The 17091-nt window shown below is 45.7% G+C and overlaps 1 protein-coding gene across 1 annotated transcript in view; it reads left to right on the top strand.

Moving 5' to 3' along the window:
* Positions 1-10274: 10274 nt before the first annotated feature.
* LOC143981766 (uncharacterized) overlaps positions 10275-17091 on the top strand; it is a 78796-nt gene continuing 71979 nt past the window's right edge. The window contains exon 1 of the mRNA XM_077479847.1: positions 10275-10958. Within this exon, the coding sequence (XP_077335973.1) occupies positions 10956-10958 (3 nt within the window). The 5' untranslated portion in view covers positions 10275-10955. The remainder of the gene's footprint in view (positions 10959-17091) is intronic.

The raw sequence follows: 17091 nt of genomic DNA, 5'->3' as shown, positions 1-17091 counted from the left end.
CGTGACAAAAAAGGGGCGCCTAGGGGGGAATCGTACATGGACTCCGGGTTCATTTTGCTTACAGTTCATTTGGAGAGCTTTGGCTGCTGGATGGATGCTGGTAAGAGGAGTTTACCTGCTTTGGTGCCAGCCAAGGCTGGTTAAATTTAGTGTTTCATGGATAGACGTTTAATTCCTTACTGGGGAGGGGGGGGTCGGGGGAGCAGGGACGTGTAGGTCCCTGATTCTATCATCCAGGACTTGGATGTTTTGGGTGTTGGGCTGCCTTCCTCCGGTGTGTGTGCGATTCTATTGTATACGTTGCAGCACATTGCAGGTAGGTTCGTAGTGCCATAGGCATCAAAAAGCAGGGGGCACGACGAGGGATATAATATTAAATTGTTTTGGGCATTGTGATTGTTTCAGGGGATACGGAGTGTTGTCTGCCGGTGAACAAGTTGGAGGCACTATAGAAAGAGTTTCAGGAGGTCCAGGGACGGCGTTAGGTACAGTTGTGGACTTGACATTCGTTGGTGGTTAAGTTCAATGCTGCCTGCCATTTTATTATGCTGAGTGGGTTTTGGCCAACGGTTATCGGCTGCTACAGTGGGGGGGTTTCAGCCTCTGATCCATTTAGAACGGTTGAAGGGAAAATAGGGAGGGTTACTAGGTTTGGTACAAGTTTTTGGTCACATGCAATAGACGATTGGTGTGGATGCCGGCCCGGTGGGTAAGTTTTACAGGGAAGGGGTCACGACCACGTCAGGGTCAACGGGTTTGGGGTTTTTTTCCCTCAGGAGCAATGGAGTGCGGATCCTTGACCCCAATTTGTGGAGTGGAAGTGGGGTATTTATTTGTACACTTGTGCTGTTGGGACTTTCCAGTGGTTCAGAATTGGGAGCTGGGATAAGGGTCATGCAGGAACATGACACGGAGCTGAATTGTGATCATGGGGGTGGGGTTATGGGGCAACCCATGTCCACGCTGTCACAACTGGTCATGTGGTTGCTATCCGTTTAGTGTTGGGTGCGGTGGAATATTTTCACTATGCTATTCATCTTACGGGCATTGACAACACAGGGGCTTATTCCTTGCCTTGATTTTCAGTGGGACGGGTTCAGAGTGTTAGCCGGCCACAGAGGAGGGAGGAATTCCCTACTCGGGCTGGATATGTGAGATGGCATTGGAGTCAGCACGGGAGGTACCCAGGCAGTCAGTAAGTCCACAGGGCGGCTTATGTGTAGGTATGTAAGGCAGGGTGGGTTCTATTTTGGTGCAGGTAGCTGAGGTTGAACGCCGATGTATGGGGGAGTAAGGTTGCTGGTTGGGCATTTTGGTCCCAAGAACTTGGAAAACGGGGTTTGTGTCTGCCAGTGAGCGGGAACTGGTGGGTTTTTGGTTTGGTTGAGCTGGTGGGCAGGGTGGATTGAAAAAGGAGTTTGGTGGGACAGTTTAAAAAATAAAAAAAATAAAGGAACTGGATAAACGGTAAGGGAGTTTTTCAGGGTTTAGAACAGATGGCATGGGGGGCAGTTCAGGCGGTTTTTATTTTTTACGCTATAAACAAAAATAGCGACAATTTTGAAACAAAATTTTTTTTTTTTTTTTACGTCCTCTTTATACTCCTATACATGAATAGAGCCATGACAGGTCCTCTTCATACTCCTATATGCATGTATAGAATTGTGACAGGTCATCTCCATACTCTTATATACATGTATAGAGCCTTGACAGGTCATCGCCATACTCCTATACATGTATAAAGCCATGACAGGTCCTCTTTATATTCCTATATACATGTATAGAGCCATGACAGGTCCTCTTTATACTCCTATATACATGTATTGAGCCCTGACGTGTCCTTTTATACTCCTATATACATGTATACATCCAGAGGCGTAACTAGAAACCTCAGGGCCCCGGTGCAAGAAATCAGGAAGGGCCCCCCCCCCCCCCCCCCCGAAAAGCATGATTTTGATACTATATTTTTTTCCACTGTACAACAAAGTAAAACATTTCTGTGCAGCCTGTGTCCCCAGTGGAACCTGTGTCACCAGTGCAGTGGTGGTCCTGGAGAGGGGTGGTGGTACTGGAGGTGGGTGGCGGTGGTGGTACTGGAGGGGGATGGTGGTACTGGAGGTGGGTGGTGGTGGTGGTCCTGGAGGGGAGTGGCAGTGATGGTCCTGGAGGGGGATGGTGGTCCTGGAGGGGAGTGGCAGTGATGGTCCTGGAGGGGGATGGTGGTCCTGGAGAGGGGTGGCATTGGTGGTACTGGAGGGGGATAGTGGTCCCGGAGAGGGGTGGTGGTGGTACTGGAGGGGGATAGTGGTCCCGGAGAGGGGTGGTGGTGGTACTGGAGGGGGATGGTGGTCCTGGAGAGGGGTGGCGGTGGTACTGGAGGTGGGTGGTGGTGGTGGTCCTGGAGGGGGATAGTGGTCCTGGAGGGGGATGGTGGTCCTGGAGAGCGGTGGTGGTGGTACTAGAGGTGGGTGGCGGTGGTACTGAAGGTGGGTGGTGGTGGTACTGGAGGTGGGTGGCAGTGGTGGTACTGAAGGGGGGGTGGTGGTACTGGAGAGGGATGGCGGTCCTGGAGAGGGGTGGCGGTGGTACTGGAGGGTGATTGTGGTACTGGAGGTGGGTGGCGGTGGTACTGGAGGTGGGTGGTGGTGGTACTGGAGGAGGGTGGCGATGGTACTGGAGCAGCATGGTGGTCCTGGAGAGGGGTGGTGGTACTAGAGGGTGGGTGGTGGTACTGGAGAGGGGTGGCGGTGGTACTGGAGGTGGGTGGCGGTGGTGGTACTAGAGGGTGGGTGGTGGTACTGGAGAGGCATGGTGGTCCTGGAGAGGGGTGGCGGTGGTACTGGAGGTGGGTGGCATGGTGGTGGTACTGGAGAGGGGGTGGCATGGTGGTGGTACTGGAGAGGGGGTGGCGGTGGTCCTGGAGGTGGGTGGCGGTGGTGGTGGTACTGGAGGAGGGGTGGCGGTGGTACTGAAGGTGGGTAGCACGGTGGTGGTGGTGGTACTGGAGGAGGGGTGGCGGTGGTACTGGACATCAGGATCCCCAGATACCCCACCTTACTTTAGGGTCCCCAGAGAGCCCCCCTTACTTTAGGGTCCCTAGACAGTCACCCCCCTTAAAGAGGTTTCGCTGTACCTTGCTGGACTCCGCTGTGCACCTTGGCCCCCAGCAGATCTCTGTACCCCCCCCCCCCCCACGCACCTGGGGGGAGGCAGCGATCAGCAGCTCTATGGATGTTGATGGGCGGCGGGATCTTCCCGAGTCTACACACACACTGGAGAGGGGTCAGCACGGCTGTGAGTGGAGAGCGTGTCTCATGTAAACAGCAGCACAGAGACACCGGCACTCGGGAGTGAAGTTTCATTTTCCCTCGTCCTCTCGCAAAACACACAGCTGATCCTGCTCCCCCTTCGGCCCCCCTCCCCTCCTCTCCTCTCCTGTGTTCTCCGCGGGCATTCAGGTGTGAAGCTAACAAGCTCACATTTTTCCGCGGAGAACACAGGAGAGGAGGGGAGGGGGGCCGAAGGGGGAGCAGGATCAGCTGTGTGTTTTGCGAGAGGACGAGGGAAAATGAAACTTCACTCCCGAGTGCCGGTGTCTCTGTGCTGCTGTTTACATGAGACACGCTCTCCACTCACAGCCCTGTGAAAAGCAACCACGCCGGGGCCCCCCCACAGTGATGGAATTCCAGGGCCCAGTCGCAACTGCGACTGTTGCGACCCTGATAATTCCGCCACTGTATACATCCATGGCAAGTCCACTTTAGTTATCATTATATAAAATAATGGATGTGGGGGCCTTTTGATGGGCGTGATTTTTTTTTTTGGGGGGGGCAGCATTTTATTCTTGGTATCAGGCAGCACAATATCTTGGGCCGGTGTTCTGCCAAAAACTGTCCCCCCATCGGATAGTGTCTGCTCCGTACTGCGCTGGCGCACCACTTGAGCAGTACGGAGGACAAGGAGACTCCGAAGATGAACGGCGCCTGCGCACTGAGTCCAGGTTGAAGCCCCACCATCCAAGTGGACATACGGTAGCAGTTAGTAAGACGGCCCCTCGCGGGCTCGCTTCGCTTGGCAATTTTTTATTCTAACTCTATGTCCACTTGGATGGTGGGGCTTGAACCTGGACTCAGTGCACAGGCACCGTTCATCTTCGGGACTTTCGGCGTCTCCTTGTCTTCCGTACTGCGCAAGTGCAGTACAGGGCAGACACTATCCGACGGGGGACAGTATTCGACACAACACCGGCCCTGACCCTGTATGTTTTTTATTTTTTTACTATCAGTGTCTTCCTTTTTCCTATTCCCCTAATTTTGCATCTGGATATCACAGGTCAGGAAGAGAAAGGAAAGAAAATGCAATAAGAAAGCTGTGCAAAGTGTTATCTCTTTGTGACCTCTAGTGGCTTGCTAGGGTAATACAACCTTTCTCATGTCTTCTGCAGATTGAGTTAGCATGACACCTAGTGGTCTTTTTAAAAAATGCAGTGTAAATGTATGGTTATGTGCAGTACTCTGAATGTCACAATTTCAACAGAAGGATTTATTATGGACGCGGTATCAAAAATAATAAGGTAAAGAGCTGATCACAAGTTCATCCATTTTGGGAGAAAATAAGATCATTTGTACTCCAGCTCACTTCAGTAGATCTCTCATCAACCTTTGAGTTGCTTACTACATGTTAATAGTTTGCAGCTTGCCCATCAGGGGCAGCCCGTTCATTGTGGGGGCATGGGCGAGGCCCCCCTATCCATGCCTAGGGTTGCCACCTGTCCAGGATTCACCCGGACAGTTCGGGTTTTGAATCATGTGTCAGGGCTTCAGTCCACCTGAACCCCGGACACATTATTCAGACCAGGCTGTGGCTCCCCAAGTGACTGACATAGTCATACACAAATCTGTTGCTGCTGTGGGTGGCTGTTTGGGGGCAGGTTTGGCTTCACTGAAGGGTGGGGTGATGATGTCAGCAAGGGCAATTTGGCCACACCCATTGGCACGCTCTGTGCGCTACATTACTACTATCTTCGGGGGGCACCCAAATGTGTCCCAGGTCTTTTATAATCCTATAGTCTTTACTGCAAGAAAAAAAATGGCCCTGTGTTCGGGTTTGGCTTGAAGAAAAGGTGGTAACCCTATCCATGCCACCGCCCTCCCTATCCATGCGCACAGTCCCTATCATAGCACCGGGCGCATGAATTCCTATGGCAGGGGGGAGGGGGTGTTTTTACAGCACCTAATTAGAGCCAGAGGCTTTAATAGGCTTTAAAATAGGATGGGCTCGAGGTGCAGAGAACTGCGTCTGGAGCCAGGTGTATTGCAACAGTGAATGAATATTCACTGTTGCAACACTGATCCTCCTCCCGAAGCGGTCTGATACCCATCACCCGAATAGCTGAATGGACAGACAATCCTATTGGACTAGGAGAAGGGCAGGAGACGCATGGCAGAAGTGAGGAGGAGAAGATACAGGAGCTGCTGTGCGATGCCCGCCTCTTCCTGATGTCCCCGCTGCTGCGCGATGTACCTACTGTTGCTCTAGGGCCCTGGCCCCCAACCTGCAGCCCTTTGGTATATGATGTGAGGCCCTTGGACCTCAGCAGTCTGTAGTGGGGACATTGATAAGGGCAATTGTGTTGATCTCTAATAACCTCCTATAACATGTCCCAGTCTTGTATTGTCTTCTGCAACATATCCCAGCCAAAATGTAGCCAATCACGCTCTCCGACCCTTGTTTCCTCTACTAGGTCTGCAGTTTCTGACAGTCCTCTCAAGTATTTCAATAATGTGCGGTCCATTGGTGATGTCAAGGGCCACATTTGAGACCCACATTAGCTCATAAGTTGACAACCACTGATTTAGGACATGCATCCCTGAACCTGTGGAAGAAGCCAAATCGCAAAGCCTCCTTATGCCATAGAGAAGAATAATTTTGTGATACCTGGCATTCTTGGACTGCTTTTTTTGGTTCCTTTGCATATCAAGAGATGCTGAATGCCTCTGCTACAGGCAGGAGTAGATCTACCGTGAGTCAAACAAGGCATCTGCCTTGCACATCATCTTTCGTGGGGGCGACCATGTCCCCACTTCGCCAGGCAGAAGGGACATGGTCATGTCCAGTAGCTTGGGGTAGATGGCCTCAACGTCCTGTTTCCAAGGCAGCCAGTAGAACTGGCTGAGGATGTGTCTATCCACTTGGTCCAGTCGATTGGGGATGGGGAAAATGCTGGGCTCGGTGCCTCATAGGAAGAGCCTGGTGGGGAAGTATTTGCAGTGCTGGGTTGGTCCCTGGGCTCCCAGCTCCAAAGGACCCCCCGCAGGAGAAGCACTGTCCTGCCCCTCTATGCCAGGATCTGCCAATCTGTTCATCAATGTCGTTCATGGCATAGATTCCACCCAACTGTTCAGAAGTCCTGCCCCTCCATGAAATTTTCCGCCCAACTGTTTGGAGGTCCCGTCCATCTATGTGGAGGTCCTGCCCCTCTTCCCTATAGATAGCGGTGATCGTGGGTGTGAAAGTCCCAACCCTCTCCCCCATAGAGGATGATCTGGTGTACTCTGATCTCCCTGTGTCCGGTAAGATGTGATCAATGAGATCCGGCAGAGTTTCCTGCTCCTGGTTGGTGACAGTGAGCACCGCCCCCCTATTGATCCTATGACCCCCTTGTATTGGTGGGTGATGAAACCAGAGATCTGGCATTTTCTGTTCTCGAGTCATCCAGACAGAGAATTCCAAAATCCAGGAAATGTATGGCAGGCTCCTCGCTCAGTCCCCAGTGCCCAAGTAAAAGAAGCTGGCCCAGGCCAGGTGATGGGGGGACACCAAGCCTGACCAATCCTGGAATGTCCACAAGGTTTAGGAGTGTGTCTATGGGAATGTTTGACCATTCTTCCAAAGAAGCATTTGTGGGGTCAGGCACTGATGTTTGAAGAGAAGGCCTGACTCGCAGTCTCTGCTCTAATTTATCCCAAAGGTGTTCTATCGGGTTGAGGTCAGGATTCTAGTAAGGCCATTCAAGTTTCTCCACCCCATCGTCTTTATGGACCTTGTTTGTGCACTGGTGGGCAGTCATGTTGGAACAGGAAGGAGCCGTCCCCAAACTGTTCCCACAAAGTTGGGAGCATGAAATTGGCCAAAATGTCTTGGTATGCTGACACCTTAACAGTTCCCTTTACTGGAACTAAGGGGCCAAGCTCAACCCCTGAAAAACAACTCCCTACACCATAATCCCCCCTCCACCAGATGATTTGGACCAATGCACAAAGCAAGGTCCATAAAGACAGGGATGAGCTTAATGAATATAAGCATGACCAAATAGGTTTGCTTTAAAGGTTAACGGTTCAAATGTTCCATTGGGTATTCTATGCCAGGAAGATGATTAGATTATCCTGGAAGAAAACATCAGCACCATCTTTACAGGCATGGAAATCATTGGTAAATTAAGCTACATATTTGTATGGGAATTTTTGACCATTCTTACAGAAGCACATTTGTGAGGTCAGGCACTGATGTTGAACGAGAAGGCCTGGCTTGCAGTCTCTGCTCTAATTCATCCCAAAGGTGTTCTATCAGGTTGGGATTGGGACTCTGGGCAGGCCAGTTAAGTTCTTCTACCCCAAACTCGCTCATCCATGTCTTTATGGACCTTGCTTTGTGCACTGGTCCAAGTCATTTGGTGGAGGGGAGATTATGATGTGGGGTTGTTTTTCAGGGGTTGGGCTTGGCCCCTTCGTTCCAGTGAAGGGAACTCTTAAGGCATCAGCATGCCACGAAATTTTGGACAATTTCATGCTCCCAACTTTGTGGGAACAGTTTAGGGATCGCCCCTTCCTGTTCCAACATGACTGCACACAGTACACAAAGCAAGGTCCATACAGACATGTATGAGTGAGTTTGGGGTGGAGGAATTCGACTGGCCTGCACAAAGTCATCACCTGAACCCAATAGAACACCTTTGGCATTAATTAGAGTGCAGACTGTGTGCCAGACCTTCTCATCCAACATCAGTGCCTGACCTCACAAATGTGCTTCAGGAAGAATGGTCAAACATTCCCATAGACACACTCCTAAACCTTGTGGACAGCCTTCCCAGAAGAGTTGAAGCTGTTATAGCTGCAAAAGGGTGGACCAACTCAATATTGAACCCTACAGACTAAGACTGGAATGCCATTAAAGTTCATGTGCGTGTAAAGGCGGGGGTTTCCCGATACTTTTGGTAATATAGTGTATGTTCCTTGCTATGATTGTTGGGAGGTGGGAAGTGGGAGGAATATGAAGTTTGATATATCCCTGTACATTTGTTATGTGGGGTGACTGTACTGTGCTGGTCAGAGGTCTCACACTTTTTAGGTGACCTCACACTGGCGTACATTGAACTGGCTACTTTTGTGCTGTTAATTTTTTTTGTTTTGTTTTCTTACTTTTATTTTCAACTTGACAGCTTTTATAAACTGTTGCCTTGTTATGCAATGCCAAAAAGTCGAATAACAAGAATTTTACAAAATAGAAATGTTACATTGGGCTTCTAGAGGGACTACCTACATGTTGCAAAAAACTGGTAGAGACACTAGCATAAATCAAAGGAGGCCTAGAGTGCAAAGATGTTGGCAGAACTCAGTACCTAATATCATATTTTCACAGAAGGAAAATGTGCCCATAGGACTTTTAAGAGTTGCACCAGAAACAAGTTAATACCAGTTTTACATATAATGTACAAAGTTTATTCCATATTCAAGATTAAAAATAGACACAGTAAATAATACACATGTCCTAATGTTAAAATAGGAGATATACAAATATGAATTGACATATATTGGTTAAGTGTGAACAACATGATGGGTATAAGCAAGTAAGGGCATGTTGGAATGATATCTCAACGCGTTTCATGAAGCAGCGTTAACTTCCTCAGGAGAGTCAAAACCAATATATCTGTGGAGACTCCATGGCAATAATTGTAATAATGGTAATAAAACTACATATAAACCTACTATGGATAGAAAAACTATTTGGATTCTGCACAAGCCTGTTCAGACGCTGCTTAAATGTTGCACAAGGCTGCTAGAAACTGGTAGAGGTTGCTTGAACTAAACATAAATTAGATGTCTCAGATAAATATGTGTCACAGAAAAATTGTTGGATCAATACATAAAAAAAAAAAATCATTTGAACCGCAAAGGAAATACACTAGGAACTGTAAAATACTATGCCTCAATATACTGTACCTGTGTCTTGTAGAGATCTAATGGTTGGTAAGAGCAGAGGACCAGAAGATCAACAGGTTCTAGCTCCTCACCTCTCTATTCAAAAAAAAAAAAAAAAAAAAAAGGTTTTTGGCAATTCAATAAATCAATATATACACAGTATATTTATCAAACATCAAAATATTTGGCTGTTCGATAAATGCAATGTAGCACTCCTCCTGCATGGGTAAGAGAGTGTGGGCTCACCTCCAGCAGGGAGAAGGCTAGCATTACCTCAGGGTGGATCCATGACTACAGCGGAGAACCTTACATGATAAGGAAGGGTGCCAGTCACTTTAGGATTTTGAAGTTTTATTGTTCCATCTCACGTGGGGAGAGGGTTAGGGTTAGGTACCCAATAAAAAACAGGCTTCCAGACTGCGTTGCTTCAATTAGTTCCAAGACTCTCTGAGATCAGACACTCAGTCACCCTCCAGCAGACATCCATTGAGCAAAAGAGGGCCAGGACTCTCTGAGGGCAGCAACCATTCCCCTCCAACAGACACCCATCAGGCTCTTCTACATCAAAGTGCACTTTTCTCGAGGGCCTTTTAGTGAAACCAGTGTTAGGCCCATAGGGTAAGGTGACCAGATTTTTAAAATGAAATCCGGGGACATTTTATTTATTATTGGCAAATGGTAAACTATTTTTCATGGTATGTGGTATGTGTTTATAGAATGATTTATGATATATATGTTATTTTTCACATTTCGTTCATGAGATAAAAAAAAAAAAAAGTTACTGAGAATTGTCATCATCCCTTCATCCCGCATCTCCAGGGACCAAATGGAGAAATGATAACCTCACCATCTTTAATCACGAAGAAGTTGCATAATTTTTACCAATCTCTCTACAATGTATCCCCTCAACAATCTGCAAACTCCACTATGACTAGAGAAATCAACATACTATATTGCAGATACCCCACTACCAACCTTCACAATTGTCAACCTGGAAAACATACTTACTGAGGAAGAGGATGCTAGGGCCATTGCTAATACTCTAGCAGGTAAAAGTCCAGGCCCCTACCCTTATTCCTTTTTTGACTAAGGTATTGAAACTCTATAGCAAATGGTTCCATCTTCTCTACACAGACCCTGGAGGCACACATCTCGCTTATTCCGAAACCAGAAAAAGACGCCTCCCTCTGTGCTAATTATAGACTGACTATTTATACCATTACATGACCATATCCACTGTCACTACCGAATAAATCCAAATAGTGGCAGTGGGCCCCTCTGAAAGAAATAAGTCCTTATGTCACTCCTCAGAGTCTACAAGGCCGAAGCCGTAGCTAACATATAGTCAGACTTGAAGTTATGTCCAGTTGAAGCTATGTGATGCCACGTTGCGAAACGCGCTGACGTTTGTGTGGATAGTAGGCGCCCTTCTGGGCATGAATCAAAGTATTAGCAGTTTGGATCGGAAATATGGAATATCTGAATGAGTGAGCATCTGAACAGACACCTGTTTGAAAGGCTTCAGGCGCAGCTGATTGCAAAAGACCCTGGAGTGGATTCAGTATAACAGAGGTGGTGAGACTTGGATGTTATAAAACAAGTGGTGAAGGATCCTACACACATTTATTGGACTTTTCATCGACTAAAATCGTTTGTGGAAAAAGATTGCATCCAAGTATTCAGCTTGTCTGATGAACTGCCTGAGAATCTCATATATATATATATTGACACAGCAAATCAGAGTGAAATCCCCAGGGTATGGTAAGCCAGTGTGTCTGAGAACCATTCATTTTTGGTGCAAGGCATTTTTTATGGAACCGCTGGATATATGGAACTTTAAAACAGTCACAGTATTATAGGAAAGTCTGACATGTGTGACAAATAGTGCACTTTAAATACGACTGAGTTTGAATATAATCAATTCACTGCCACTGATTGTTACATTTTCAGTATTGACTGTCATTTATGCTGCTGCTTGCAAAAGGCTAAAAGTGAAGGTGAAGGCTTCACATGTCGGTTTCAGGTTTGCTATACTCGGCTGCAAGTGATTAAGAAGGAGACTCAGAGCTATAATAATTGACTGAACTAACTGAGAGATCTTCATGAGACTTTTATAATCACAAGCCTGTGATATTCCTATTTCTATTAAAGAGAATTGCAATGTAGGTTTAATGGAGGTACTAGATAGGATCAGGACTGGTGACTGCTCATAATTATCCCCATCTCCAATTACTGCTACCTTGATGACCATACATGTGCAGATTTCTGAGAGATTTTTATCTCATGCTTCCTAATAGAAGCGTAATATTGGAACCACTGAATATATGGAACTTTCAGTCACAGTATCATAGGAAAGCCTGACATGTGTGACAAATAGTGCACTTTAAATACAACTGGATTTGAATATATTCAATTCACTGCCATTGATTGTTACATTTTCAGTATTGTCTGTCATTTATGCCACTGCTTACAAAAGGCTGAAAGTGAAGGCTTCAGGTTTGCTACACTTTGCTATAAGTGATTAAGTAGAAGGAGACTCAGAGTTATAATAAATTGACTGAACTAAAGATCTTCATGAGACTGTTATAATCACGAACCTATTCCTATTTTCAACCGAAGAGAATTGCTATGTAGGTTAGATGGAGGTACTAATGAGAAATTAGGACCGTTGTCTGGTCATAATTATCCCCATTTCCAATTACTGCTACTTTGATGACCATACATGTGCAGATTTCCGAGAGATTTTTATCTCATGCTTCCAAATAGAAGCGTATTATTGGTACAATTTGATCATACTCGGTATATCCCCACATGTATGGCCATAGGAGGCGCCTCTATCTGTTTTATTGTTGTATGTATGAGTATGTCTGGTTTTGTTTGTTGAAAGTCAGGGTGTATGAACTGTGCAGATAAGGATGATCTTTGGGTCATCTTTGGTTAATGTTGTGTAAACATCTAGGATCGATTGATGCAATTCAATCAAGGTTCATTGTTTTATGTATAGAAAGAAATTAAAAATATTTTTGATATTAATCAAATGTCCTATGTGTTCACCGAAACCTAAGGTAGCTACTTTTCTTTTTTCCTGGTGTTGGTCCGCAAGTTAAAAGCGGGACACAACAGCAGGGGAAAAGTCTCTTTTCTTTCTTTTTTTTTCTTCTAATTATAGACTGATACTGTTAATAGAAATAGGTCTGAAAATATTTGCCAGGGTTTTAGCCAGCAGAATACAACCATTAATGACCCCAACTAATACATCTCGACCAAGTTGGCTTCATCAGTGGACGAAAGGCTAGATATAACACAATTAAAGCTCTTCTGTTGACGGACTACACCCGCGCACATCATAATCCTCTGTCTTATAGCGGATGATGCTGAAAAGGTATAATACATTAACCTGATAATGTATTATGAAAATTAAACTAAATATGAAGCCATCTTGACTATAATAAAACAACCCAAAATTTTATACGTTGTCCATCCAGACAATGCTGGACAACTATTCCCCGCCGACCGAGGCCAGGAGGGAAGCTGCTGGCCGAGGTCCCCCCACACCATGGCTCTCTCAATTAAGCTTTGCAACCCATATTAAATATATAAATTCCAATGTCTGAAAAGTGAATCAGATCTTCTCTAAATAAACCAGGTATAAAACCCTCCAGCTCTAAGTGGCGAAATGACAAACCACCCAAGGATACCAGAAAATTATGCATGGTCCTATTTAGACGTCTCCTAATTTTATCCACATAGAATAAGTTTCCACAAGGAGTCAAGGAGCCATTTCGGAAAAGGCCAAGGTAGTACCCGGAAACAGAAATTTGATAGCATAAATATCCTTTATTTCGCAAAGCAGTTCCCAAGTTATAACTTTACCAACGTCGTTTGCTCCTCAGTGAATAACTAGAACCTTAGGTGAGGGCCAAATGAAAGATAAATGAATTAAGTGGCCTCTAAGATTACGCCATCTTAGACCCCGAATACCAGACCATAAAACTATAAAGTCATTAAGATCCAGACCTAAATTGCTTGAATACATCCTGAATGCAGCCTGCTTACCAGCCCAGAAAACATGTGGCCTACTATCCAGATTGTACTTTTAGTTGGATCTGAAATTAGAAAATCTTAACTTTAATAATTCGGGGTGAACATAAATCTTGTATCTGCTACTAGCCCACCTACCAACCCTCTTTTGACCTCTCCGGAGGGAATCCCAACAGATTGGCACTTGTGGCGACCCCAACCCTAAAGGAATGGGATGAGAATTTTAGACCAGAGAGGTTAAGGCGTTTAAGGCAGGAAGCTAACACAGCGGAAAACTGATATCTGGTCAAAGGGGACAATTCCTGGTGGATAAAAAAGGGACCTTCAAAGGAGGATCTTACTGACATGTAACTGGCAGTATTGGACACCGGGCATACCATGGTATTGGGGGATTTAGCCAGAGATACCCACTGACCATTATTCACATCAAAAGTCTTTGACCTATAAAGAAATAGGCATAAACAGGGACACATGATCGAACAAAAGAAAAGAAGATGATTTGTTTTGAGTTGTAAACTCTCCAACTCTCAGAGCACCAAAAAAGTTAACTGAAAAGGCAGCCCTGAAAAGCAGGAGTTCAAAATGAGAAAAACAAACAACTTCCAATATCGACATTAATTCAATCAGTAAATTAACCGAAATAGGCCGTCTGTCATCCTTAGTAGGGGAGGATTTCCGAAATCCTTTGAGGATCTGACAGACCTGAAAGAAAGAGGTCAAAGCTGGTCTGATGGAGAATTTTAGAAAAAAAGGAAACTCCAGCCAAAATCTTACCAACTGTGGCAGGACTAAGCTGAGACTGAATCACTAATGAGACATATGCATTTACATCCAATACATCAATAAGCATGCTAGAGCAAAAGGAACAGCATTTGGACCAAGCCAACTTATATTCCCGCCATGTCTTCTGCACAAATGAATTCTAGAGGTGAGTAGATATCAGTCTCAAATCAAGCCCCAGAGGAAATCTGGGCAAAGGGTACCATGCTGATCCGCTGATGGAGCCAAATGCCAGAATCTCCGGAACTGTGAACGAGATAAAGCGTCAGCTATGTTATTATCAAAACCAGATATGTGACACGCTTTTAACCAAATATTGAAGCACATACAGTGTAATACTAAAGCCCCGTACACACGAGAGGACTTATGTCCGACAGACTTCCGAAGGAGTTCTGCCTGAGTTCTGCCGGAGTTCCGACAGATTTCTGATGGACTTTTCGACTGAGCGGACTTGGCCACACACAATCACACCAAACTTCCGACGGATTCGAACGTGATGACGTACGACTGGACTCGAATAAGGAAGTTCATAGCCAGTAGCCAATAGCTGCCCTAGCGTCGGTTTTAGTCCGTCGGAATAGCATACACACGAGCGAATTTTTCGGTAAAAAATTTGAAGCATGTTCCATTTTCTAAAGTCCGTCAGACTTTTGCGAATCAAAAGTCCGTTGCAGCCCACACACGATCGAATAGTCTGACGGAATCATTCCGTCGGACTTTGGATGTTGAAAAGTCCGCTCGTGTGTACAGGGCTTAAGAAATGTAAAAGCTTAATGACTAGCTCCGATATGGATGATAGCATACTGATGACAAAGAGTACGCCTCTGTTATCAGTATGCACTATAACCCTACGTTCATAAACTGCTCTTTCCATATTACAATTGAGACTATCACAGGAAATAATTCAAGGAGGACTATGTTATGCAAAATATCCTGATGTAGCCAACTAGAATTCCATTCAGAGGCACACCAATGGACGTCCAAAAAGGCTCCAAAGCCGGATGAACCCACGGCATCCATAAAGAAATTCAGCTGAAAATCATTGGTAAAAGATTGTTGCCCATTGAAATTACACAGAAAAAATCCCACATTTTTAAGTTTTCTTTAAAACTTGCAGAAATGCAAACATGAGAGTATGGGTTCTTCAATCCTTTTGTAGCCAGAGCAAAACGCCTAGAAGAAATTCTGCCTATTGGGATGATTCTGGCTGCAAATGCAAAAAGACCCAATAAAAATTGTGCCTCTTTTAACAATACTTTGCTTTTAGATAAAAATTATGAGATCATTAACCACTTCCCGCCCGGCCTATAGCAGAATGACGGCCAGGCAGTGTCAGTTCCTCAAGGAACCATGGGGGCACCCATCGCGGCGAGCGGTGGAGCGGTGTGTCAGTCTGACACACAGCTACACTGATCTCGGTAAAGAGCCTCCGGCGAAGGAGTTTTACCACGTGATCAGCCATGTCCAATCACGGCTGATCATGATGTCAACAGGAAAAGCCGGTGATCGGCTTTTCCTCACTCGCGTCTGACAGATGTGAGTAGAGGAGAGCCGATTGGTGGCTCTCCTGACAGGAGGGTCTGCCCCCCCCCCCCTCAGATACCCACACTGGACCACCAGGGACTCGACTAGAACCACCAGGGAAGTGGGCAACATGTGCATGGCCAGGTATGTACCCCCTGGCCATCATAATTGCCCATCAGTGCCACCTATGAGTGCCCATCAGTGCTATATACTTGTGCCACCTATCAGTGCCCATCAGTGCCACCTATCAGTGCCGCCTATCAGTGCCCATCAGTGCCACCTCATCAGTACCACCTCATTGGTGCCACCTCATCGGTGCCCATCAGTGCCGCCTTATCAGAGCCTGTCAGTGCAGCCATATCAGTGCCCATCATTGAAGAAGAAAACTTACTTATTTACTAAAAATTTTAACAGAAACAAAGAAAACTTGTTTTTTTTTCAAAATTTTCGGTCTTTTTTTATTTGTTCCACAAAAATAAAAAATTGCAGACGTGATCAAATACCACCAAAAGAAAGCTCAATTTATGGGAACAAAATGATAAAAATGTGTTTGGGTATAGTGTTGTATGACTGCGCAATTGTCATTCAAATTGCTACAGTGCTGAAAGCTGAAAATTGGCTTGGGCAGGAAGGTGTCTAAGTGCCTGGTATTGAAGTGGTTAATCTCATACGGTGCAATTTTTCCTTGGGCAGTCTAAACTCCATCAAGGAGGAGTCAATAGTAATTCCCAAAAACTCAATAGTGAGCAACGGAAAAACTGTCTTTTCATGCACAATAGGGATTCCAAAGCAATCACAAATATGAAAGAATCTGTTCAGAGACTCAAGACATAAGTGTGAGTCCACCGGACCTATGAACAAGAAATCATCTAAATAATGTAGAAAACCAACCGCAGGGGAACATTCTGACAAGACCCAATGTAAAAATTTAGAGAAAGCCTCAAAATAAAAAGCACGATAAAGAGAAACCCATGGGCATACACTTATCAAAATAAAATTGGTCTTGAAATTGGAAACCCAGGGAATTAAAACCTTGTGGATGCACGAGTAGCAGGCAAAAAGCAGATTTGATGTCTGCTTTCGCTAACAATTCTCCCTGCCCAAAAGTTCTTAAAAGCACGAGCGCTTCATCAAAAGAGGAGTAAGAAACAGGGGCTATTACTTCTGAATAGTGATGGGACGATGGGACGTTTCGCGAACGCGAACCGTGAACGCGGACAAAAGTTTGTGAACCGCAAAGTTCGCGGTGGGCCTCATTGACTTTAATGGCAAGCGAACCTTAAAAACCAACAGGTCATATTTTCAGCCATAAAATACTTACTAGCTGTGCACGCATAGTCCCACCACATGGACACTGACATAACAAAAGTATGAAGTGAATCTGGCATCGACAACTACAAGCATTCTTTTTTTTATCTGTGAAATTTTGACAATTCAGGAGCGCATGAAGGTCATGGAGGAGAGGCAAGGTCAGGGCAGGCTATGAAGGGGGTGCAGGAGATGATCACCAGCACCGAGATAGAGAGCACTGACACCAGCACCGTGATAG

Source organism: Lithobates pipiens, unplaced genomic scaffold, assembly GCF_037356315.1.
Source record: "Lithobates pipiens isolate NorthernLeopardFrog02 unplaced genomic scaffold, aLitPip1_a1.2 Scaffold_16, whole genome shotgun sequence".
Classification (NCBI taxonomy): Eukaryota; Metazoa; Chordata; class Amphibia; order Anura; family Ranidae; genus Lithobates; species Lithobates pipiens.
Note: the sequence above shows the minus strand (reverse complement) of the source record. Positions and strands in the feature narration are given on the sequence as shown.